This window comes from Chlorocebus sabaeus, chromosome 9 (assembly GCF_047675955.1).
Source record: "Chlorocebus sabaeus isolate Y175 chromosome 9, mChlSab1.0.hap1, whole genome shotgun sequence".
Taxonomy (NCBI): Eukaryota; Metazoa; Chordata; class Mammalia; order Primates; family Cercopithecidae; genus Chlorocebus; species Chlorocebus sabaeus.
The window spans coordinates 106994644-107019280 of NC_132912.1; the positions used below are offsets into that span (position 1 = coordinate 106994644).

Below are 24637 nucleotides of genomic sequence, written 5' to 3' on the forward strand. Positions count from 1 at the left end.
CCACTAATCATTTCTTCCTTCTCTGAATTTCTATGTCTAATCCTGGCTACTCTGGCAAAGAAGAGCTTTGACTGAAGAATTTAGAGGAAGGAAGGTAGACCTTATCAAAGTGGGTAGACAGACATCAAGGGAAACTGACAGGTCAATGGGCAGAAAGCAGGAGGGTACTGGGCCATTATGTGCAGCAGGAGGTGACACAATGCATGAGATGTCTGAAAAGAGTGTAATGAAAAAATGCCAGAAACACGGTTTAATTATTTTTTGCAATTTTGGTTATGGCTTAGATACAAAGTTCCACTGCAAATCAAATCATCTACCTTGTAGCCCTTGGCATATGTAGAATAGATTTCCTAATGCTAGGTTGTTTTTTAAGGCATTAAACTAATACTGTATCATCTGCATGTTTATCTGACAAAGATGATGTATGTGGCACAAGTATCAGGTTGCTCAAATATATTGTATGATGGATTAACAAATAACACTATATACCTAGCTCAAGGGAATTATATTAATATAATGAAGGCATTTGTTAACTGAACTATTCTGTTAACGTGGTCAAGAGGATCACATCTAATCAGTACAATGTGTCAATCTTGATTGCTAAGACAAATGAGAGCACACTTAAGTGTTGACATACTTCTTTCGGAAGAAGGTAGCTACAGATGTATGGCACTTGACTACAGAAGCCATATATTTGTTTACTTTGAAAGTCCAAGACTGCAGAGGACAGAGTGTGCTCCAACTCATACAGGTACTTATGAATGATTTCATCTTTCAGCCTTCCTCTTTCATCAGCAAAAGTTGTGGAAACTATTAGATTTGGAAAAAGAAGATAAATCACTTGCACCATATATTAGTTTTGGTTTTTTAAAATTATGAACAATTATGAAAAGCAGAATAAAATTTAAATGCTCAATTAATATTGCGGAAGCTAGTAGGTAATAAAAATGATTTAAAAACACTTGTCTCCCAAGAAATACTTTGAGTATTAAATGACTGATAGTGGGTAAAATATTTCTGTAATGCCTTGATGAAATTTTAATCAGTTAACTTCGAGACATATTAAAAGAAACCCATGGTGGTATAGAGACTCTTATAAAAACATAAAAGTACTTTGAGGTTGTCAGCTCTCTTCTGCTCTATAATTATATATTTGCAAAACTGCCAACCAGATATATTTGACATTAAAACAAGGAAAGAGTATCTATTTTCTCATACCTTTTTATCCAGAAAACTTTATAATTTTGTCAGTGAAGGGAACTCCACTGTAATCTATCTGAATTTAACCATGTCTATTCAAAGCTACAAAACAAGAGACATCACAAAAATAATAAATCAATTTGATGTGTTCGTTCATCCTATCTCTTTTCCTATGGTAATAAAGCAGACTCATGAGTCAGGAAGCCCAAAGGAAAAGTCCACACTTCAAACTGTTTAGCATGTTGGTTTTACTCTGTAAAGGTAGACAAAAGGTAGCCATTTTACCTCTTCACATGCCAAGAGAAAAATAAAACAAACCCAAAAAACAGTAACAATGATGTATCTGGGCTGAGGAGCAGAACTGGTTGCTTGTGTTTTCTTTACCTTGTGGCAGTAATGTAGGCAGTGTGAATATCTCCAACCTGCTTCTCCCTGCTTCCAGAAGCGAGGAAAGCACCATCACTTCCACTATGTCTGTTTCTGAAAGAGACACTGTGGATATCTGTAAAATGTCTTTGGCCACTTCTGAAAGCAAACAGAAATCAACACCGTAAGTGGTCATTGATAAGTTTAAAGAATCTTTTACCTTTCCAATTAAGATATCACCTGTGGACTTGCCTTCACTAAATCTTTAGAATCAAATTATTTGCTGGACATTTAAAGTGACCTTTAAACATAAGTTACAGGGACATTTTTGATGAATGGATGAGGGATTCTCCTGATTAGATGTCTAGACCAGCAGATTCAAACCAGCCCAGTCTGTCTGGGTTTCTTTCCCAGTCAGGGTGGCCCGAGAGTGCATCATCTCCAACCCCTATCCCTCCAAACCAGTACCTGCATGCGCTGGTCCCCACAAGTCCACTCCAGCCAGGTTACCTGCTCCTAAGATTGGGTAAACTCAGGCATTGGCCTTCTTTGCATCTGTGCCCAAGGACTGTGGGTGTGGTGAAAACATGTGACTTTATGAGTTGCTCCACTAGAAAGCCAGCTGATCTAACCTCTGCAAGGTGTGCCAGGCCTGGAGCCCACCTTGGATTTGTTCCAGATTCACTCTTCCACTCTTCATGAGACTGTGCTGCAGGTGCCCACTTTCTCAGGCCCTTCCCCAGGCAGTCAGCCGATGACCTTCTCTCTTCCTTAACAAGGAAGACCAAGGACATCTACATAAACTCAACCTCAACTTTCTTATCCTGAGACTCACATTTTCCCCCTGTCTGTTTCCATTTTCTCCCTTCATTTCCCGACATTGATGTAGGAACAAAATGTAATCCCTTCCTGTCTGTGATTTTGAGCCCATTCCTCCAATCTCCTATTAGACTGTACATTATCAATCACCTCTTAGCTTCTTGTGTCCCTTATGGTTCCTTTTATTCAGCCCTCATGACTCCCCTGTCTTCAAATAAGAACCTTACTCCAACTCTGCTGTCCCACAACAGTTACCATCTGATTCTCTTTTCTCCACCGCAAACTTCCTAAAATAGGTTTGGCACTTTCTGACTTAATTTTCTTACCTCTATTCCCTCCCTAACCTTCTTCATTCCAAAGAAGTAGCTCTCTCAGGGATCACCTGCTGACTGGCAAATATATGAGAGCCTGTCCCAGCCCTCACCCTACCCATACTTCAGTGTCAGCCTGTATTTTCATCCACCTTCCTTCTTTAGGCTGTTTCTGGAGAGGATGACTCCCAGTTCTCTTATTACTCTGGCCCAGCCTCAGTTTTCTTCACTGCCTCATCTTCCTCTGTCCACAGCTTCCATATAAAATGTGGACCAGGGTTCTATTCCCAGTTTCTTCCATCCCACCCCTCTCTGGCCAAACAGATACATTAAAAAATGGGGCCAGGAACAGTGGCTTATGTCTGTAATCCCAACACCTTGGGAGGCTGAGGTGGGAGCATCGCTTGACTCCAGGAGATCAAGACCAGCATGAGCAACACAGGGAGACATTTTCTCTACTAAAAAAGAAAAAAAGAAAAAAAAAAAGTAAACAAAAACAAAACGAAAAACAAGCCAGGCTTTGGGGCACAAGCCTGTAGTCCCAGCTACTCAGGAGGCTGAAGCAGCAGGATTGCCTGAGCCTAGGAGTTCAAGGCTATAGTGAGCTATGATTGCACCACTGCACTCCAGCCTGGGTGACAGAGTAAGACTCTAGAAAATAAAATAAAATAAATGAAATGGAATATTTAGGCAGGATATACATCCACTCTGAGGTCAACCACAGGCCCTACCACACTCAGTGCCATCTCATTTGCGTATTTAGTTACCTCTTTTGCCCCGTTAAACATCTAGGTTTACTTCTACTCTGTTGAGCTATGTCATCAGCTTCCATGATTTCAAGAGCAGAATTCTATCATTAAGCTTTGAACTACATATCCTGATTTCCAAACTTATGCTAAATATGCCCAAATGAAGAGTTTGTTGGCTTCAAACCTATGGAACTCATCAGCTCAACCTATTCCTCAACCTCTAAAACTTTGTTCTTCAACTAATGACATCGCAAACTTCCAGTACTCAGGCTAGAAATTCTGGGGTCATCACTGATCCCTTCCTTTTGCATCAGATACCAAGTCCTACCAATTCCATCACTCATGGTTGTGCCCTCTTTTCTCTTTCCATAACTGCAGCATGAGTTTGTGCATTGTGGATAAGAGCACACGCCCTGAAACTGGACTTTCTTAATTTGGCTCTGCCACTAACTAGATGTGTGGCCTTGAACAAGTACTTAGCTTTGCTGTGCCTCAATTGCCTCATCTGAAGGAATAACAGTAGTATCAATTTCATGAAAGTTGTCTAAGAATTCCATGGGTGGAGACATGCTGAGGGCTTAGAATACTGGCTACCACATAGTCAGGCATTCCTCAATAAGTGTTGGCTGTTGTTATGATTATGACTATTATCATCCCTTGCCTTGGCTAGTATTATAGCTTCCAATCTCATCTTTTTAATTTCTTTCTTTTGCCTTTCTACTCCATCCTTCATACTGGTATCAGAGTCAGTCTCTAAAAACCAAGTCAAATCATGCCAGCTCCATCTTGAAACCACTGACGATGGCTCATGAACCACAGAACAATTCCAGACTCTTTGGAATGATATTCAATGTCCTTCCTCTTTCAGACTTCATTGCCATAGTCATCATCTAGTGAACTCTTCCATTTACCTGTTATACCAGACTTTTTTTTTCCATTCCAAGTACCTTTGTTTGGGTTATTATTTGAGCAGGAATACTAATATGTCCTATCCCACACCTATGAAAATCCTTTAAACCCACTACTCTAAGCCCTTGGAAAACTCTCCTCCAATCCTCCACATCCCCTGACCAGTGCCCACCTTCACCTCCACTCCTCTCCTCACACCTGGCAGAATGAATTGCTGCTGTATCTGAGCCTACGCACCATTCTGCATTTTCCTCCTCTACTAAATTGTCTCCTTAATATTTTCATCCCCCTACAAGGCCTAGGTTTGGCATTTTTGCACCTAGTAGGCACTCACTAATTTTTATAAGTCAATGATAAACAAATTAAAAAATTAAGGGGTGAGACTTGGCAAAGTGTGAGGAGCAAAAAAAAAAAAAAAAAAAATTTAAGGAGAATTAAAAAAAAATTATGTGTGGGGGGGAAACACATATACAATTGGCATGTAAAGCCAGAGAGAAAACAAAGAGAAAATTCTTTATTAGAGATAAAATATTAAAAAATATTTTTGAGAGAAATCAACCCAACTTCTCTGTATGTTAATACAGAAATGTTCAGCCATTTCATTAATTTATTCAATAATTGATTCAAGAATTATTCAATAATTCAATTATTCAATAATTGATTCAAGAAAATTTGTTTAGCATCAACTATGTACCAAGCAGATAACTCTAATATTCCAAATACATCAAAATATAATGTGAGAATTCTCCTAAGTAACTTTAGTTATTTAAAAGTTACTCTTTCAGAAAATATGCCATAAATAATTGTTTCAATATAACTCCATTTTCATAACCTTAAATTCTTTGAAATAAAGAATTCTAAATGTTTTAAATTAATATATTTTAAATTAATCAGCATTCTATGTTGCACCTGTGAATCCAATAATCTGAAATGAGCTTGAGGAGCTGGCACAGATAATAAAGACTTTTCCTTCTGATGTTCCAACTAACAGAAATATTCCTCGCTGATCATACCTAGAAAAGAAGAAATCTGATGATCAAATCCCAATTGTTTCACCAGCTAGATGGTGAACAAGTTTATTGAATGGCCACAGAGATATGTTCAAAGCCAGTCATTTTTACGGTTTGCGATTTTTAATATTCTCTGATCTTATAAAAGTGGAGTGATTACATGTAGATATAATCATTGTACTTTAGGCCAATGCTATTTCCAAATTGCAACTTTAATAAATACAGTAAAGAAGATTCAGTAAAGATGGGCAGTTGGTTCATCATAAGTGAATGAAACATGTCAGTAGAGCTTTCTTGATGTTTCAAGTGCAACTAAGCAATTCTCAAATTAGCGGTGGGTGTGACATTTCATTACCCTGTGACTGGTACCTGGCAGTGGGAGGAAGAATGTAGTGAAACATGTCTACAACTTTATCAAATTAGAAAAAGTGGGAAGACGCAAATTAGAATCAGAAGATCTGAGAAAGGAAAGGCACAAAAAATGATGGTGCCGAAGGGCAGGGGGTAAGAAGGTTATCCATCCTTCCCCACTGAGCTAGGGTGGTGGAGCTGGGCAGTCCACAGTGGCAGGACCAGCTCCCAAGTGCGCTAGCTGTGTAATGTGTAATCTTGGACAATGCTTCTCTTCACCTCTCTCACCCTGAATTCCCTAATTTATCTAATAGGGATAAGAATAACATCTTTCTGACTAGTGTTTTGAGGATCACATTCTACAAGCTACAGTGATCTCAAGCTGTAAAGCAGAATACAAATGTCTGTTCTTATTAATACCTAATAATATAATAAATTAAAAACAGTAATAATGATAGCAACTACAAGTCCAAATCTAATGTCTCTATATTGTCATCTTAAAAGTATTGTTTTGAAAGTTTTGAAATACTCTAAATGTTCATTAAGATACTGTTTTTAAAAAATGATAGTATATTCATATAATGGAATACTATGTGGCTATAAAAATAATAAGGCTGGTCTTTATGTGTGGATATAAAACATTCTCCAAGATATACCATTAAGTGAAAAAAGAAATGAGGCATTGTACATAGTTTTCTCATTTTAAGAGCAAAGGCAGTGACTCTGGAGCCCAACGACCTGGGTTCAAATCCCAACATTTGCCATTCGCTATCTGTGTACTATTGAGCAAGTTATTTAAAATCTTTGTGCCTCATCTTCCTCACCTGTCAACTAGAGACAATAAGAGTGTTTACTTCATGGAGTTAATACAGCAGAAGTGTCTGGCACACTATACATACTTGATGGCCATCGATACAAATAAAAAGAAGTGCTTATTATGTTTTGCTTGTTCATGGATAAAACATCTCAGGAGACACGAGAAGTTGGTACCAGGCTGCCTGCAAGGACAGACCTGGGTATGGGGGGTACTTTACTTCACAGCCCTCTGTACCTTTTGAGTGTTGAACTGAGTGAATGTATTAACATTCAAAACAAATGAAACATGTAAAACTTAAAATTAAAAGAAGGGATGGCTTCACTAGAATTTTCAACAGACAGGGACACAGAGCCGCTCCTGGAAGCAGAAGGGACTTACGTGACATGCTGCACGGATGATTCCGAGAGAAAGGCTTTGTCCACGACCTGAGGGGATTCCTTATCATATACGCTGATGAAGTAGACAGAGCCACCCTCCGTGCCCACGGCTGCAGAGAGGGAGGATGGACAGCAAGCCAGAACCGTCGCCTGTTTAAAATAAACCCCAGATGCGTATCTCCATTGTGCCTGCTCTCCTGCACATAAGAATGCTATTATACAATGTATTTGAAAAGCCTGCAGGATGAGAAGAGTGGCAAGTGTTGTGTGGTGGGTTCTTTCAAATTATAGCCTCAATGTTCCTGAGCTGATCAACTGCATAAGACGGCACAGGAATCTGTACATCTTATTCTTTTATCCTAAAATTAGAGTAATAAAAATTATAGAGAGATTTCTTGAAATTTAAATCATGGCTTCATTTCTATCTCTAAATGATGATGAAATGATTATGCCAACAATCTATCTAAGTGATTGTGAAACAGTTAGACCAATAATAGTGAAAAATAAAACAAAAAAAGGTAAAATAAATTCTTAGCATCTTGTAAACATTTTAAAATATTTATTTATTAGCGATGGAGTCTTGCTCTGTCTTGAACTACTGGGCTCAAGCGATCCTCCTGCGTCAGCCTGCCTAGTCGCTGGGATTACAAGTTCAAACCACCACACCTGGCTTTTAAAACATTTTTATAGATCCTGAGATGCTGGTATGACTAAGGAAGACTTAAGAAAATAACTATATGACTGGAAGATGTATTCAGTCACCAAAGAAATGCATAACAGATTCCCACTTATCTCACAATGATTTACACAGAATATGATGTCTAAGAGAATAAATTGACTTTCATAATACTATAGAAATCAGTATTCTTTCTCTATAAATACTTTGTAGATTGTTTTGAATAAAATCATGGAACTTAGGACTGAAAAAGAACGTAAGAGATCATTTTGCAAAATAGAAAACGTAGACCAAGGAAGTCCAGCAGCTTACCCAAGGATCTCATATGTGGTGACAAACTTCAGAAGAAGCACCCAGGTGTCCTGCCTCATTAGAATGCACACAGCCTCCCAACTGAGTGGGCTTTTTGTAAAATTGAAAACCTTTATGGGAAGTGTGTGTGTGTGTGTGTGTGTGTGTGTGTGTGTGTTCCCAAAATAAAAATTATCAGCTGAAATTCTCCTTCATTCCAGGGCAATGGTGTGCTAGTCTGAAAATGTACAGTAAGGGCCAGAGGAGTCTTATGTACCCTTGCAGGTACCATCAGGAGATGCTGCTAGTGTCCAGGTATCTTGACACTGTGGTGCTGGACTGGGACCCCCCAGAACCACTGCCTGAAGGAAGGCAACACAGTCCCGGACACAGGCAGAGAGACCTGGCCTCAGCATTACTGTATCTGTATCAATTCTCTGTAGGGTAATGGTACCTGTATCCCTCGTTGCCCAAGAGGAACAAGGTATATCCTGATTATATGGGCCCCTGGGTGGGTTGTTAAATGTTTATATGCCTCTAATGTGTGAAAGGACATGTGATTAAATGCACTTGTAAGATCTCTCCTAGTTTACTATTTCTAATAGAAATGAATACATATAACCCTTTGTCACAGAGATTATGGAGTCTTTTCATATTTCAAGTTTTCTCAGCAAGAAATTTTATCTTTACTTTTGTGGGAGAGTTTTATTTACCACACTGAATTATCTATCTTTTGCATCTTATGTAAAATATGATGCTTAGTCTTCTATAATTGAGATTTTAGTTTTATAAAAGGGAAGGATTGAAACTCCCTACCTAATACCAAGAGCCATTTCTCAACTAGAACTGTGTAATGCAGCAAATAATACTACTTTTTTTTAAAAGACAGCATTGCCATTGTTTCTTGGTCCTTTTAAAATGTTATTTTACACAAAATGCACTGTGAACATGGCAGAAATAATGGTATCACATTGTGGTAGGTGTTGCAGGCAGTGTGGTTTGCAATTCAGCATCCATATGCCCTCCTTCTGGAAAATCTCTTGAATATTCCCTGAGAAACTATCCTTCCCCTATTTTCAGGGACAAGTGGAATGAATCTAACTCCTATTTCCAGGGCTGAGTCGGTGCATTAATTATGCACTTAATTGCATTTCTCTTCCCCTATGCATATGATTAGTTCACAGATGTTATTAAGACATTAGAAGACATTTACTGAACCTTCTGGAAAGAAGTATCTTTGCTCTTCCTCCCCCTACAGTAGGAATTTTTCTTCCCTCTCTGACAGTATGATGTGAGGTTGGCACCTGTGGTATCTGAGTGCACCTCAGTGAGGCCTAAGATGAAACTAAAGGCATAGTGTGGAGACAGAAAGACAAGGTCCTTGGTATATCATTTAAACTGCTGGACTGAGGCACACATGAGGCCAGACAAGTTCTGTACTTTATAGTTGATTGTGCCAATAACACTCACTTTTTAATTTTTGGCTTAAGCTGGTTAGAGTGGCAACTGTCTTTCATTTCTAATTGATTCCCATTAAATGGGACCATTTAACCAGTTATGGCCAAAGGGATATTTCATTTCTGAGAAAAAGCACTTACTTGCTGATTCAGGAGCACCCCCTCTCCCTCCAAAAGACCTTTCAGCACTCTCTTCCTCTCCTGCACACAGTACAGAGGAAGTATTCTTTGATGGAGCCCCCATCAGCCTAGCTCCCTGAGAGACTGTGCAACAGGGACCCCTGCCAATCCACAATGAACTTACGGCATGAGTAAGATATCAACTACTGGGGTTTCAAAAACAACTGCTGCCACAGAAAACCTTACTGCTTTCTATAACCAATACGGTTCTATCTTGTTTTCTATAACCAATGCTATGGTTCCACTCTTGGGGCTGTGGCATATGCTTTACACACAGGGATTACTCTAAACCTAGAAGGTAAAAATGCAGCGAGGCTTCTGTAACAAGTATTTCTACAGACTATTGACGTGTGAATATGAAAAGGTAGATTGGATTAGAATTCAATATATTTTTAAAAATCCATTTATCAAGTATACTTACTGGGGTATTCAGATAAATCTTGCTTACACAAGAACAATCCTCCAGCCACCAAACACAAACTTCCCCTGAATGTGTAAGTGTCTGTAACAAAAAGAAAAACAAAAACTCTACATGGAAACTAAGACTTTCCTATGGAAGCATGCTCTGCCTCCCTTTCCAATGTGTCGATGATTTAGTATAAAATTTCATTTTACTTACGTGGATTATGAATACTTATTTTACCATTTCAACGCCAATGCTTCATTTCTGAACAAATCTTAACTATTATCTTTAATGCAATTTAAGTAATACATAATAACTAATTAGTATTAGAAAAGTAAAATAAAGATTTTTCATGTAACATATTAAAGATGAAAGTTGCTTATAAAAATCAGTAAAACTATTGCCTAATGAACAAATGTACAAATAGGAAGCTATACACTGTTCTTTTTTAAATTACTAGAATTTATTTTTTTAGAGCAGTTTTAGGATTACAGAAAAATTGAGCAGAAAGCACAGAGAGTTCTCCTTCCCCTTCCCCTCCACACACCTACTACCCTACTAGTAACATCTTGCATTAGTGTGGTACATTTGTTACAACTGATGAGCCAATACTGACATATTATTATTGACTCCTTAGACTGAATTAATGTATTGCACATGGCAACTATTTCATTTTCAACCTCAAGTGGTGCTGCTGCATTACACAGAAAAAAGATACTAAATAAATACTAACAGTTTACTGAGTGCTGATGACTCATTAGCAATGAACGTGTTTTAAAATGTGTTAAAGCCTGGCTTGCAGAGCTTGGGTGGTGAAAACCAAAAGATGGCTCCTAAGATCTCAATTGTGTTGGCTGTTTTCAGAAGACGATATTATGAAGTCACAATATGAGGGTATCATTCTAACTGGGGGGTAGATTTGAGGATGGAAGTGTCTAGCATCTCCACCACAGCCTTCAAAGACAGCCTCTGCCTCCTATTCACATTGCTTTGCCCATGAACTTTCAAAGTTACCCAATAACATATAAATAGGGATTTAAATCTCACAACATCATCATATCTTTAGTCCTACTGTGACACAGTAAAATATTCTTTACCATGAAGTGTTGGGTTCCAGGTGTGATAAAGTCAACTGCCTGAAATTTCCCATCACAAGCATCTAGGACTTTATTTAAGGTTGGCTCCTCACCAAAAGTGTAGATATAAACAGATCCCTGATAAATATACAAAAGAAAAGAAACATATTGTAATTGTTGTGTATATAGTTCAACAAATATTTATTAAATGCCTACTGTAACCAAGGCACTGTGTGGAAACAGATGATGGGAAATCACAGATCAACTCAGTAAGACTTTGACCCTGAAGGGCTTAAAATCTAGACACTTGATTTGTTTGTTTATTGATTGATTGGTTGATTCATTCATTCATTCACTTATTCATCATTTTATTTTAATTAATTAATTTTTCGAGACAAATTCTTGTTATTGTTGCCCAGGTTGGAGTGCAATGGCACAATCTCAGCTCACTGCAACTCCCACCTCCCAGGTTTAAGCGATTCTCCTGCCTCAGCCTCCTGAGTAGCTGGGATTACAGGCATGCACCACCATGCCTGGCTAATTTTGTATGCTTACTACAGACAGGGTTTCAACATGTTGGTTAGGCTGGTTTCAAACTCCTGACCTCAGGTGATCTGCACGCCTCGGCCTCCCAAAGTGCTGGGATGATAGGTGCAAGCCACCATGCCTGGCCTCATCATTTTAAATAACCATAAGACTTTCGTCTTTGATTCCAGACATTCGTGTTTTGTTTTGTTTTGTTGTTGTTGTTGTTGTTTTTGTTTTGTGACTGAGTCTCTCTCTGTTGCCCAGGCTGGAGTGCAATGGCGGGATCTTGGCTCACTGCAACCAACCTCTGCCTCCTGGGTTCAAGAGATTCTCTTGCCTCAGCCTCCTGAGTAGCTGGGATTCCAGGTACCTGCCACCACACTTGGCTAATTTTTGTATTTTTACTAGAGACAGGGTTTCACCATGTTGGCCAGGCTGGTCTCAAACTCCTGACCTCAAGTAATCCACCCTCCTCGACCTCCCAAAGTGCTGGGATTATAGGCATGAGCCACCACATCTGGTCTCCCAGACATTTGTTTTTTTAATTTACAAAACATAATAAAACATTTTTTCCTGTTTCAAAAATATAGTTATGTAGAAAATTTGGGGCTGGGCGCGGTGGCTCAACCCTGTAATCCCAGCACTTTGGGAGGCCGAGACGGGCGGATCACGAGGTCAGGAGATCGAGACCATCTTGGCTAACACGGTGAAACCCCGTCTCTACTAAAAAATACAAAAAACTAGCCGGGCGAGGTGGCGGGCGCCTGTAGTCCCAGCTACTCGGGAGGCTGAGGCAGGAGAATGGCGTAAACCCGGGAGGCGGAGCTTGCAGTGAGCTGAGATCTGGCCACTGCACTCCAGCCTGGGCGACAGAGCGAGACTCCGTCTCAAAAAAAAAAAAAAAAAGAAAATTTGGAAAATGTGGAAAACCCAAAAAGTTGTTACGATGTACTAAATCCTACCACATGCTAAATATAATGGAAAGAACACTAAACATTTAAACAAGCCTTTGTAGAAATAGTTGAGGTATGGCTGAAGCTGTCACTTCATGCTTATTATTTTCAGCTCTCAAACTCACCTCTAAAAAAAAATCTATTCTGTAATGAATGCATCTCTACCAAGTAGCTGGTAATATAATATGGTCATTTAACCAGCAATAAGAAGTCTGCTTTCAGCTAATCACAAGTTCTTCATGTTTACTTGAGTTAAACATAAATATTTCTGGTCTCATTTATCTAAAAAAATATGACTTTATAGGAGTTCAAAATTTGGTAGATATTTACAAATTTTATCTTTCTGTCATTTCTTCAATAAATATTAAGTGGATACACAATGCCAGTCACTGCTTTAGATGCTGGGGTTACAGCAGAGGATAAAACAGACAAAATCCCCTGCCCTCACGGAGCTTACCTTCTGCTGGCAGATTCAGACAATAAATAATATAACCAAATAAAATATACTGCAAGTTAGACAGTGATAATTGTAAGAAGCAAAAGAAAATATAATGGAGAAGGAGAACATTATATAGCAAAATAAGAGGGTGAAATTTTAAAGTGTGTGTTTAAGAAAGACTTCAGTGAGAAGGTGTGGCAGGCCAGATCTCACTAACAGCTGAATAGGCAGGCCTCCATGACAACTGTTTCAGCAATGACTGAGTGATTAAGTTAAATATTAAAAGCTAATAGAGACAGTGCCCTTATACAAATGCTTGAATGTAACAAAACCCCACCAAGGGTTTTGCCTAGGCCTTTCCTGGGCCTTGAAGCATGACAAGATAACGAAGATTCCTTGTACATATTTTAAGTATTTATATATTCCTGATAAATTTAACATTTTGTTATTCTGAAATAAGCCCATTTCTCTTTAGTAATGATTTTTACCTTAAAGCCTATTTTGTCTAATATTAATATATTTCCACTGGTTTTCTTTGGGTTAATGTTTACATATCTTTTTCCATCTTTTCATATCTGGGTTTAAACATAGGTTTTAATTTATGCTTTTTGTTTATCTCAGTTGTTTTGCATTTCATTTTCTTTCTCTTTTTTACCTTGTTTTGGGTTAAACTTTTTTTTTTTTAACATTTTACTTTCTCTAGTTTGGAAATTTCATCTACTGTTCCTATTGTTTTAGTGGTTACCTTAGAAGTTGTAACATGTATACCTAATTTATCAACATCAAAGTTACTTAAAAGCTTTATTCTCCTCCTGGGTCATATGGGATCCTTGGAACACTTTGTTCTATATATCCTGCTCTCCTGCTCCCCCTAACTTATAGTATTGTCATTTGGGATTTTAGTTCAATATTATTTTTAAACCTACTTTCACATTTTTTTTTCCTGCTGTTGTATGCAGTGTTCATTTACTGTACATCTTCTACAATGTGTCATTCTCTACCCTGCTCTTTGTTTTTGTTGCATCACACACCTTACATCTGGGATCATTTTCCTCTGCCAGAAGTAAATTCTTCAGAATTTTCTCTAGTGATAGTCAGCTGCTGACACACTCTTAACTTTGGAGTGTCTAAAATGTCTTTTTTTACCCACATACTGAAAAGATGTTTTCACTAGGTAGAGAATTCTAGGTGGTAATTACTTTCTTTCATTACATCAGGGGTCATCAACCTTTTTCTATAAATAGGCTGACAGTAAATATGTTAGGCTTTGCAAACAATGTAGTCTCTGCCACAACTATTTAATGCTGCCATTGTGGTGTGAAAGAAGCCATAAACAATACATAAGTGGGTGTGGCTATGTTCCAATAAAATCTAATTTGAAAAACATGCAGCAGGCTAGTTTTGCCCCATGGAGCTACAGTTTGCTGACCCCTGAAACACATTGAAGATATTATTCCACTATTTCTTACTTACATTATTGCCACAGAGAAGTCAGCTATTAGTCTAATTGAAATTCCTTAGAAGTAACCTGTCTTTTCTCTGACTGCTTTGAAAATTTTCTCTTTGGTTTTCAACAGTTTCACTTTGGTAAGTCTAAGTGTGGATATCATTTTATGTATTCTGTTTGGGATTCACTGGATCTCTTAAATCTGTAAATTCATGTCTTTACACCAATTCTGGAAAATCCCCAGTCAGTATCTCTTTAATTATTGCCTCTGTCCCACTTTCTCCTCTCTGGACTCTAATCAAACATATGTTAGATCTTTTCACTCTATTGTTCTTATCTCTTATGTTTCCTTCTGTATTTTCTACCCTTTTGCTTTTCTAGGTGACATTCTGAATAACTTCTTCTGATCCATCTTCGAATTCATTTATTCTTTCTTTGGCTATGTCCAACATTTTGTCAGACATGTTCATTTAATTTTTACTTTGCTAGTATATTTTTCTTCTTTAGAAATTCTATTTGGGTATTTCCTCCTTCTTTTGTGATATCTTTTTCCTAGTTTCCTGTTCTCCATAGATATTTTCAGTCAGTCATTTGTTTATTAAAACATAAGTTAGCACAGTTTTTTTTTTTAAAAAAAACTTCTGTTAATTATCGGAAACAAAAGTCTGTCCATATTTAAATTTAAGTTTCTTTTAGGCAGAAAATCATTGAATTTTATTTGTAATTCATCTAAAATTATTGTATAACAATATAAATATCTGCTAATTTTGATGCCTGAAGATCATTCCATTAATTAGGAATCTTCCTAGCAGTATAATTGAAGTAAATGTTTGTTTTAATCTTGCAATAATTCATTTTTCTTCTTCTCTTATAGAACCCATATTGTCTTTGGAGAACAATCTATGCCCCAATCTCAGTTCTCATTTAAGTCAGTTGACTCTACCTAGCATCCAAGGCTATGCATGTGACTTAGGCCTGACCAGTCAGAGCTTAGGATTCCTATGGTACAAGTGACTGACCCAGGGGAAGACACGTGATTCAGTTAGTCCACTGAGTCTATATTCCAAGACTTTTTTTCTAGCTGGTATCTTTCCACCAGGGACATCAAGCAGGCAGAAATATAAGCTAGAGCTGCATATAACTCTTAACACCACAAGGGGAGAGTCAGCATGGAAATGGAGGCAGCAGAGAGGAAACAGAGCCAAGAGACGGAAATAAACAAGGTTTGGTGGCATCATGGCAGCTCTTGTATTCAGATTCACTCCTTGCCCTTTCAGTTACATGCACAAAAATAAACCAATAGCTCTTTGTAAGTTAAGCCTTTTAAACTGGGTAGTTTTTCATTTACAACCTAGAGTCTTGACTAATGGAGTACCACTGTGCAGCACACGCTGCTCCTCATTCCTGTCATGTAATGACGATAATAATATCATCTGAAAATCACATATCAAGAAATTACCATCCAACATACCTTGTCTGTTTGAATCAGCAACATTGTATAATTGGGAGAAAATGTCATATGTTCTACAGGTCTTTCAATCTCAAGAAAATCCTTGATCATGTAACTTCCATCTTTAATAACAAAAGAATACACAAAGCCATCCTAGAGATGAGTGAGATAAATGTAGAAAATCAGTCTTAGTCAATGCATAGTATACTTGACTCATCAGACAAGTTAAGGCTTATTGATTACTTCTACTGTTTATTTGGAGTCATCATCTATGTTTGCATAGATGCACTGTCCTCTCATCTTTATTTAGACGACTTTTAACTATGTTCCCTGGTCAAGCTTCAGTTTGATCTCTTTTGTGATACATTTTTCAGTTACCTAAAACTTTACTGATGTCTCCTTTTTTTGAGTTTCTATAGTATCCCTCTTCTTACTACATTCTTCACTACACAGGCAGTAGGAAAAATGAAGTAGAGTTTGTGTGGCTTGTATATAGCAGTTTCTTTGCTTGAAAGGACACTAGCCCTCCTGTATGCTCTTTCATCATTATTATGTGCATTTCTTATCTCCCTAAATGACCCAAGGGTAGGGAGTGTGCCTTTTATTCCCTTCGGATCCTCTTTTTCTCTTCCTCACACAGTAGTAGAACATAGCAAGGATCCAGTATAAATGGGCTAGTTGATTGGTTGGTTTTGAATAGATTTAGGTTAACTTTATTATTCTCAAGAGAAATTTGAGTTATTTTTACAATAGTGAAAACACTTGGAGGAAATTTATTTATCATTTTCTAGATTAGACATCTCATAACTAAGAGCGGGGACTTCAGGTGGCTGGGTTCAAATGCCTGGGCCCTGGAAAAGAAAGCAGGCAAGGTGCTTTTTTTGAGCTCATCTTTATTCTCCATCACTCACCAGAGCAAATGCTATAATCATTCCCTTAAAGGGGGTTAAACAAACATCAAGGGTGGTCTTGAAGAGGACAAGAGTCATAAACGCCCACAAATGCAGACTAAATGGAGGAGGAGGGGATAGTCCACTACAAGGTTGGGGGAGCTAAGTGTAGGTATATGTGCTCCAGATGGCTTCCTGAGGGTAGAATGTCTCTCACCCTGATGTCACTGCCTAGCTACCCTCAAAGTCCTGCAGATATCATCTGTGTCAGTGAAACGGACTATGCTAACATCTGGGATAGTTACAACTAGACCTGGATTTTAGTATAGGTCAGTTCCACACTTTAGCATTGTTTACATTGATTATAATGGCATGGAAAAACATGGTCTGGGCCGGGCACAGTGGCTCAAGCCTGTAATCCCAGCACTTTGGGAGGCCGAAGGGGGCGGATCACGAGGTCAGGAGATCGAGACCATCCTGGCTAACACGGTGAAACCCCGTCTCCACTAAAAATACAAAAATTAGCTGGGCGTGGTGGCAGGCGCCTGTAGTCCCAGCTACTCTGAAGGCTGAGGCAGGAGAATGGCGGGAACCCGGGAGGTGGAGCTTGCAGTAAGCAGAGATTGCGCCACTGCACTCCAGCCAGAGAGACAGTGTGAGACTCTGTCTCAAACAAAAAAAAAAAAGAAAAGAAAAGAAACAGAAAAAGAAAAACATGGTCTGACACCTTTTATTACTTACTGAGACTGAGTTCTAATAAATGACAGCAAAGATTTTGGAGTTTAACACACCTATGTTCAAGCCCTAACTCTTCCAATTACTTGCTGGTGAACTCTGTAAGATTAGATTCTTTGTCTGTTAAAGGAGGATGTCAATAGATTCTATTTGATAAGGTTGTTGTAAGGACCTATAAGATAATACAAGTAAAGTACTTAGTTTGGTGCCTGGCACAAAGTAAGCACCAAGGAAATGGAGGCTATTAATACTGATTTAAATATCAACAATAACATTATGATACATGTAAGCTAAATGGGCATTCACCGGAGTCCAAGCTGCAGCTTAGACAAAGGGTTCCAAATTCGTGTCTGATAACCTAATACATTAAGTGTAGAAATGAACATGGAATTGGGTAACAGATATTAGGTAGTTTTTCATTGCAGAAGGGCAATGGATTTTTAAATTCTATTTGTGTTTGTTTGCAATAACATATCATAGTTCATTATATTGTTCCCTCTATTTTGTATAGATTTGAAGTTATTCAAAATAAATCTTTTTTAATAGTACCCAAAGAGGAAACTATTTTAATTAATAATGTGACAGATCTGATATCCTAAAACATGGCTTATAATAGTAAATGGCAACACATTGGAATTGTGAATTTTCTTTAAACCAATTAATTTTGAGAAAAAAAATACATTACAATTCCAGAAGCCAGCACGCCCTCCTTCTGATACACCAAGGTTACTGGACTGATAAAAGTTCTTCTGTCTTTTGGAAAAGAAAAACACGGTAAAGCAGGTGACACATAATTAAAAGTACAACGTAACAATGAATAATAAAAGCTGCTTTTACTGATGTAAATCATATAAGTTGTTTTTGAATTCTCTATCATCAGATCTATGTAACTAACATAGATGCTAGATTAGAGAGAGGAGCAAGGCTGGAGGGTACAGTAGGAGTAAAGGGAAGAGAGAAAGGGAGTAGGGAGGGAAGTCAAACCTCATGGCCTCAGTTTTACAGGGAAAGTGAGTCAGAGAAAAGGAAAAAAGGCAGACGAGGGACACTGCAATGGGGAAAACTTGCTGGAAGGGGTGGTATTGGAGCTGGAAACTGGCAGATTCAGAGACAATAAGTGCCAAGGGACTGGGCTAGAGGCATGTCTGTGAAATGGTGAGAATAAATGACTGGCTCAGAAAACTCATACTAGGGCATAGTTGGAAATAATACCAATGGAGTAGGTAGGATCAGATTAGGGAGAGCGTGAAATCAAGGCAGAGCAGTTCTTGAGCTGGGTGTTAAAAGTGGCCTTCAAAAAGGCAATTTGACAGAGATAAGCTGCCTGGTTTGGGTCAGATGTATATTAAGGTCAGTGAAGTCCATCCTAAGGTTGTTACAGAAATCAAGGTGTGAAATAGTAAGAGCAATGGGAATAGAGAATGCTTTGGACAGGTTTGAGGAGCTTGCCCTGGCAAGGCCCCCTCCTCACAGGGTCTACGTCTACCGCTCAATGAGTAGACAGTGGCTTCTGTGACCCAGGCCCAACCATGGCCACAGCTGATGGGGTCAGGAATAGATACTACATCTAAGGCAGAATAGATCAGGTTCTCTTTCAAATTCTAGCTGAACAATATGACAGGGTGTGGTGGCTCCTGCCTGTAATCCCAGCACTTTGGGAGGCCAAAGCAGGCAGATCACTTGAGGTCAGGAGCTCAAGATCAGCCTGGCCAACATGACGAAACCCTACCTCTACTAAAAATACAAAAATTAGCCAGGCGTGGTAGTGGTAGTGTGTGCCTATAATTCCAGGTACTTGGGAGGCTGAAGCATGAGATGGCTTGAACCTGGGAGGCAGAGGTTGCAGTGAGCCAAGATTGCGCCACTGCACCCTAGCCTGGGTGACAGAATGAGACTCTGTCTAAAAAAACACACAAAAAAACAACACTTCTAACTGAGCAATAAAAAGGTAATTTTCAAGATGGCTTTTGGACTTAGGAGATGATCAGCCTGGAGAAAAGGGTTGGGATGGGGGCAGGAAAGTGTATGATTAGCAGACTAAGCAGAATGGGCATATGTATAGAAACAGATACAGCACAGTAGCCAAGAACTGGGACTCTGAGGTCTTATTGCCTGAGTTCAGGTGTCAGCTCCACAGTTTATGTGGACTGGGCCATGTTTCCTAACATATCTCTTCTGTATCATGGAGATTAATGTGTCTCCCCTTATAATGTTGTTCTGAGGATTACATGAAATATGCATACAAAGTGATGGTAGAATGCCAAGAGCATAGTAACAGCCAGAGGATTAAGAAGAAGGAGGAATCAAAGATGTCTCCAGGCAAGAGAAATATAGGGAAAACCAACAAAAACAACAACCATGGCTATACGGGAATATGAAGCAGGACAGTTTCTCACCCAGTGGTGATTCCTCTTCTATCTTATTAAGCACAGTCACTTTCAAGGTGTCTCCATTAATCATTAAAAGATGACCCTCTTCACAGCCAATGTACAAGTCACTTGTTGGAGTCCAGCAATGCATAGTCGGGTGAAGCAAAGGATATAGATCATCTTTAGGCTTCAGGGAGAGAATAAAACCGTGTGTTTAGAAAACATCATGGCTAAGAGCCTAAGAAATGCCCACCAGAACAACTGACAGAAAGGAACCATCCCTAACCCCACAGACACAGAAAACATAGGAACATTGAGCATTCATTATAATAATTTTTTTTAAAGGACAGATTGACTTTAATTTATTGTTTGTATATTTCATGCCCTCATAGCCTTAGATAGTTAGAAAATAAATAGTTGGGTAACAATCTGATCACCCAGTGGATCAAGAAAAAGGAAAATCACCTTTCCCACTCCAAAAAATTAAACTGCAGCTGAATGATGACACTTCTGTGGTGTCTGATTGAGATTTGACTCACAAGGAAAAGAGTTATTCACTGTTATCACCATTATTGAAAAATTTCCTGAGTTTTTTTTCATGACATCTAACCTTAGAATATAAATCACAAAAAGACAGACTTATCTGGAATGAAAATAGGATCAAAATATTAAACAAAACAACAACAAAAAAACACCATGTCTCTCATTTGCACAATACCAATGAATCTGTGCGTATAAAACAAAATGTGAAGATTAAAATTTGAAATTTTCTGGCCTTGGTATGTTAAACTAGTATTGTATGTGGCTTTTTTTTCTTTAAGACAAACCTGGGCTTGTCTTCCTATTACTTTTTAATCAATAAATATATTTGATGATATTTAAAAACGAATGTGAGTATATGGATTATGTAAGCAGAAACAGCTTATAATTCTGAGATATTTAAAAATAAAAGGTACCAGTAGTGTTTAGAAATGTTTGTTGATAATACCATCTCCTTTTTCAGTCCTCTAGAATCAGAAAAAATTTTGATCACATGATGACAAAACATGAAAAATTGCAGTCCAATTTAATTGTGCTTTAGAAAATGTAAAAATCCATATATGTTTCAAAATATTTGAGTTTCTAAAAGAGATTCCTATTTAGGAACATCTGTTTGAAAAAATTAAAAAGGTAGATGGAAAAAAGAAATTAGACACTTGAGATTAAGTTCATGATCTTGGATCCAATTTCTGCCAGATAACATCTGCCTTTGATTTCCCCTATGCTACGACTTAAAATTGGATACATTTCTAATACCCTAAATAAGTTGTGTAATGTGACTCAGGGCTATTTAAAGGCCTGTAATGTATCCTTCTGGCATTACCTATGAATAGATAATGGGATTATTTAATGTTTGTAATTTTTTAAAAGTCCACAACTCATCCATTTTTAAGACCTTATAATCAAATCATTATTGATTCCCTTGCCATTGGTACCCAGATCACAAAAAATGACATTGAAGGAGGGAATAGAATCAAGACATTTGAGATCTATTTTTGGTTATGCTTTCACTCATTGTACAGACATTAATTAATGTTTTAAACATTTCCCTCACTTTATTATGCTACAAAATGAAAAAGTAAACTGCTGGGAAAATGTCTAACTTAAATACAAAATATATGGCTTTATTAATAATCCCTGAATGATTTACAGATGTCAAACTATAATATTACATTTCTGCTTTCAGAAAAATTTAAAATATACTGAGTACACAAGTCCTAGGAAATAAAGATGTCTGCCCAGACAATATATCCACATAGCAAAACTGCATGTGTACCCCTTAAATTTATACAAATAAAAAAGGTTTTAAAATAAAGATGTCTATTATGAGCATTTAAAAATAGTAACTCCATATCTGAGTATTTAAAGAAGGCATTTCATAGCATTTCTCAAATGACAAGGACAATTGCCTGAATTTTAAATGTTTTATGCAGAGTTCATTATGTTTGTACAAAATGTGAAATATAAGGGCTCCTACACATATTTTCTGCCCAGAAAAACCCAATTTGAGATAGTAGACATTTAGGGGCTCTGAGCACCAAATACTAAACACAGAAAAATTGGAGCTACAAACCTTGATGGCTGATCTCTTTGTTCTTACTTTGCTGCCCCACTGTGGCTGAATGCAGTTATATCTCCAAGGTTGAGACCTGTGCTATAAAAGGAACTACAGTATCCACAGGGGATGGGTTCCAGGACCCTCTAGCGATACCAGAATCTGTGGATGCTCAAGTTCCTTATATAAAATGACATAGTATTTCCATATAACCTACATATATCCCCTGCATATTTTTTCTTTATTTTCAATGTTTTTATTTTATTTTTTCTCCCATATACTTTTAAGACATCTCTAGGTTACTTATAATACCTAATACAATATAAATGTTTTAAAAATAGTTGTTATAGTGTATTGTTTAGGCAATAATGAGAAAAAATAAAAGTGTGTATATATTCAGTATAGATGCAACCATACCACTTTTTTCTGAATATTTTTGATCTGCAGTGGGTTGAATACACAGAAGTGGAAACCATGAATGCAGGAGATTGACTATAATCTCTTTCCATAATTTAAAAAGGTGAATCATTGTGATTCATTAAAGGAAATATTAAGGGCATGCAACCCTTTCTCTTGCTTGCCACAGAGATTTTTTAATGAACTAATCCTCATACTGAATTATTTTTATTTTATTTTATTTTATTTTATTTTATTTTATTTTATTTTATTTTATTTTTGAGATGGAGTCTTGCTCTGTCACCTAGGCTGGTGTGATCTCAGCTCACTGCAACCTCCGCCTCCCGGGTTCAAGTGATTCTCCTACCTCAGCCTCCCAAGTAGCTGGGATTACAGGCATCTGCCATCATGCCCAGCTAATTTTTGTATTTTTGTAGAGATGGGGATTTCATCATGTTGGCCAGGCTGGTCTTGAACCCCTGACCTCAGGTGATCCGCACGCCTTGGCCTCCCAAAGTGCTGGGATTACACGCATGAGCCACCGTGCCTGGCCCACACTGAATTATTTTTAATAGTCATAGCTTAATTCCATGCAGTAGTCAAAAACATTCAGGAACCTCCACCTCCTCTATCCTCTGCTGAGGATTTAACACAAGGGTAAGCATAGTAGGTTCAAAAGGGCTAAAAAAGTGGAGCTCCTCCCGTCATCCCAAAGGTCTTGCAGGTGCTGCCCTCTGCTCCCTGCCTCTCTCTTGAACAGCACCCCACACCTCACTTCCCCTTCATTTATCATGCTCCAGCCATATGCATCTTTTCTCAGTTCCTCACACATACCAATTTCTCTTTTTCCCTTAGAGTCTTTCACATGCAGGTCCCTCCACAGGAAACATTCTTTATGCTGCTTGTAACATGAGTAATGCCTCCTTGTCCTTCAAATCTCAGCTTAAGTGTCATCTCCCCAGAGGCCTTCCTTAACCAGCCCATCCCTTCCTTGCTGCCCTGTCTCCATTTATTCTGTTGCGATAATTATCACATTTTGTAATGATTTAATATATCATTGCAAAATGTGATAATTATTACAAAAGAACAATACTCTTTACTTTTGTTGTTGTTGTTCTGTCTTCCTGACAAGAATGTAAGCTTCATGAGAATTACATGGCGCCTGCTTGGCCACCATGAGAATCCCATTGCCTAAAACAGTGTCGCTACACAGAAGAAACTCGATAAATCTCTGTTGAATGAATGAATGGGTGTGTAATATGTGGCAAACTCTCCCTTTTGATGCTTTCTTCTGCTGTTTCCTATGGCCTTGTTCGTCCCTCCCAGGTTCGCTCCCACTTCTGTGACTGCGCCTTCTTAGAATTCTCTTTCGCCCCTGAGTTCAACAGTCAGCTGGCTCTGGGTCTCTTCTCTTCCCTTGCACCCTTTCTCTCTTTGCTCATCACATCCGCTCAGTGCTCCCACCGTCCTATCTGTGAGAATGACACTGACAGTCCCACTTCTCCTCCCTAACACTAGGTCCACTTTGCCAACTTCCACCCAGCATCTCCACCTGGGTGTCTTCCCTGCACCGCAAATTGAGTATGCCCAAAATGGAAATCACACCTGGGCCCCCTGTTTCTGTTAGCAGCCACCATCATCCCAGTCATCCAAACTCAGAACTCCAGAGTCTTCATCTCTCACAGTCTCTGTGGCTCATCTATATTAAAAACCAAGATGATCCTCTGTATCCTGCATTTTTCATGGGATGGTTATGACAATCAAATGAGATCAGGCTTCCTAGACCTCAACCCATTAGGCAAACAGGAAGAGGTGCCAGGTACTTACCCGGAAAGTCTCTGCCTCTTCGCCTACTAGCCCAGCGATAGCTGACAGTGGCAGCACGGGTCCATATATGAGATCTTTCGGCAACGACTGGGGGAAAATGACATCTGTTTCATTAAAAAATGACCCATCTTCTAGAGGTAATTTTACTGACCTGTAGACAAAAGAGGCATCAGAACAATCAGATGAACAGAAACTTCTTTTTGATGCAACCACTGCATATCAATGTAAGTGAAGTGGGGAGGTATTATAACTTATAAAAATCAAGTAAGAAGATAAAAGCCAAATGATAGATTTAAAAATATGTAACAGGTTGTAAAAAGACAAGTTATACAGTTTTAAACTAAGTACTGAGGGATTATAAACATTTTTGAAAGCTAATATCTAAAGCAGGAGTTGTAAATTTGAATACTGGATGGGGGTCAGGCAGGTGATATGTGACTGTTGAGGATGGTGGAAAGTGGGAAAATATTTGTCCCTCCTCAAGGTGGCAGGTACCACTCAGTTCAAGCCAAGAGG

At 38.3% G+C, this 24637-nt stretch overlaps 1 protein-coding gene across 9 annotated transcripts in view; it reads right to left on the reverse strand.

The window, feature by feature from the left end:
- CFAP43 (cilia and flagella associated protein 43) overlaps nt 1–24637 on the reverse strand; it is a 174181-nt gene that overhangs the window by 56251 nt on the left and 93293 nt on the right. For all 9 annotated transcript variants that reach the window (XR_012094047.1, XM_073019316.1, XM_038009539.2 and 6 more), the window contains 10 exons: nt 24122–24272; nt 19831–19990; nt 18120–18187; nt 15831–15962; nt 11014–11130; nt 9935–10015; nt 6911–7059; nt 5264–5367; nt 1585–1725; nt 638–810 (listed from right to left, as the gene is read on the reverse strand). Coding sequence is in view for 8 of the 9 variants with exons in the window: in XM_073019316.1 (XP_072875417.1) it covers nt 638–810; nt 1585–1725; nt 5264–5367; nt 6911–7059; nt 9935–10015; nt 11014–11130; nt 15831–15962; nt 18120–18187; nt 19831–19990; nt 24122–24272 (1276 nt within the window). In the remaining variant the exon portion in view is untranslated. The remainder of the gene's footprint in view (nt 1–637; nt 811–1584; nt 1726–5263; nt 5368–6910; nt 7060–9934; nt 10016–11013; nt 11131–15830; nt 15963–18119; nt 18188–19830; nt 19991–24121; nt 24273–24637) is intronic.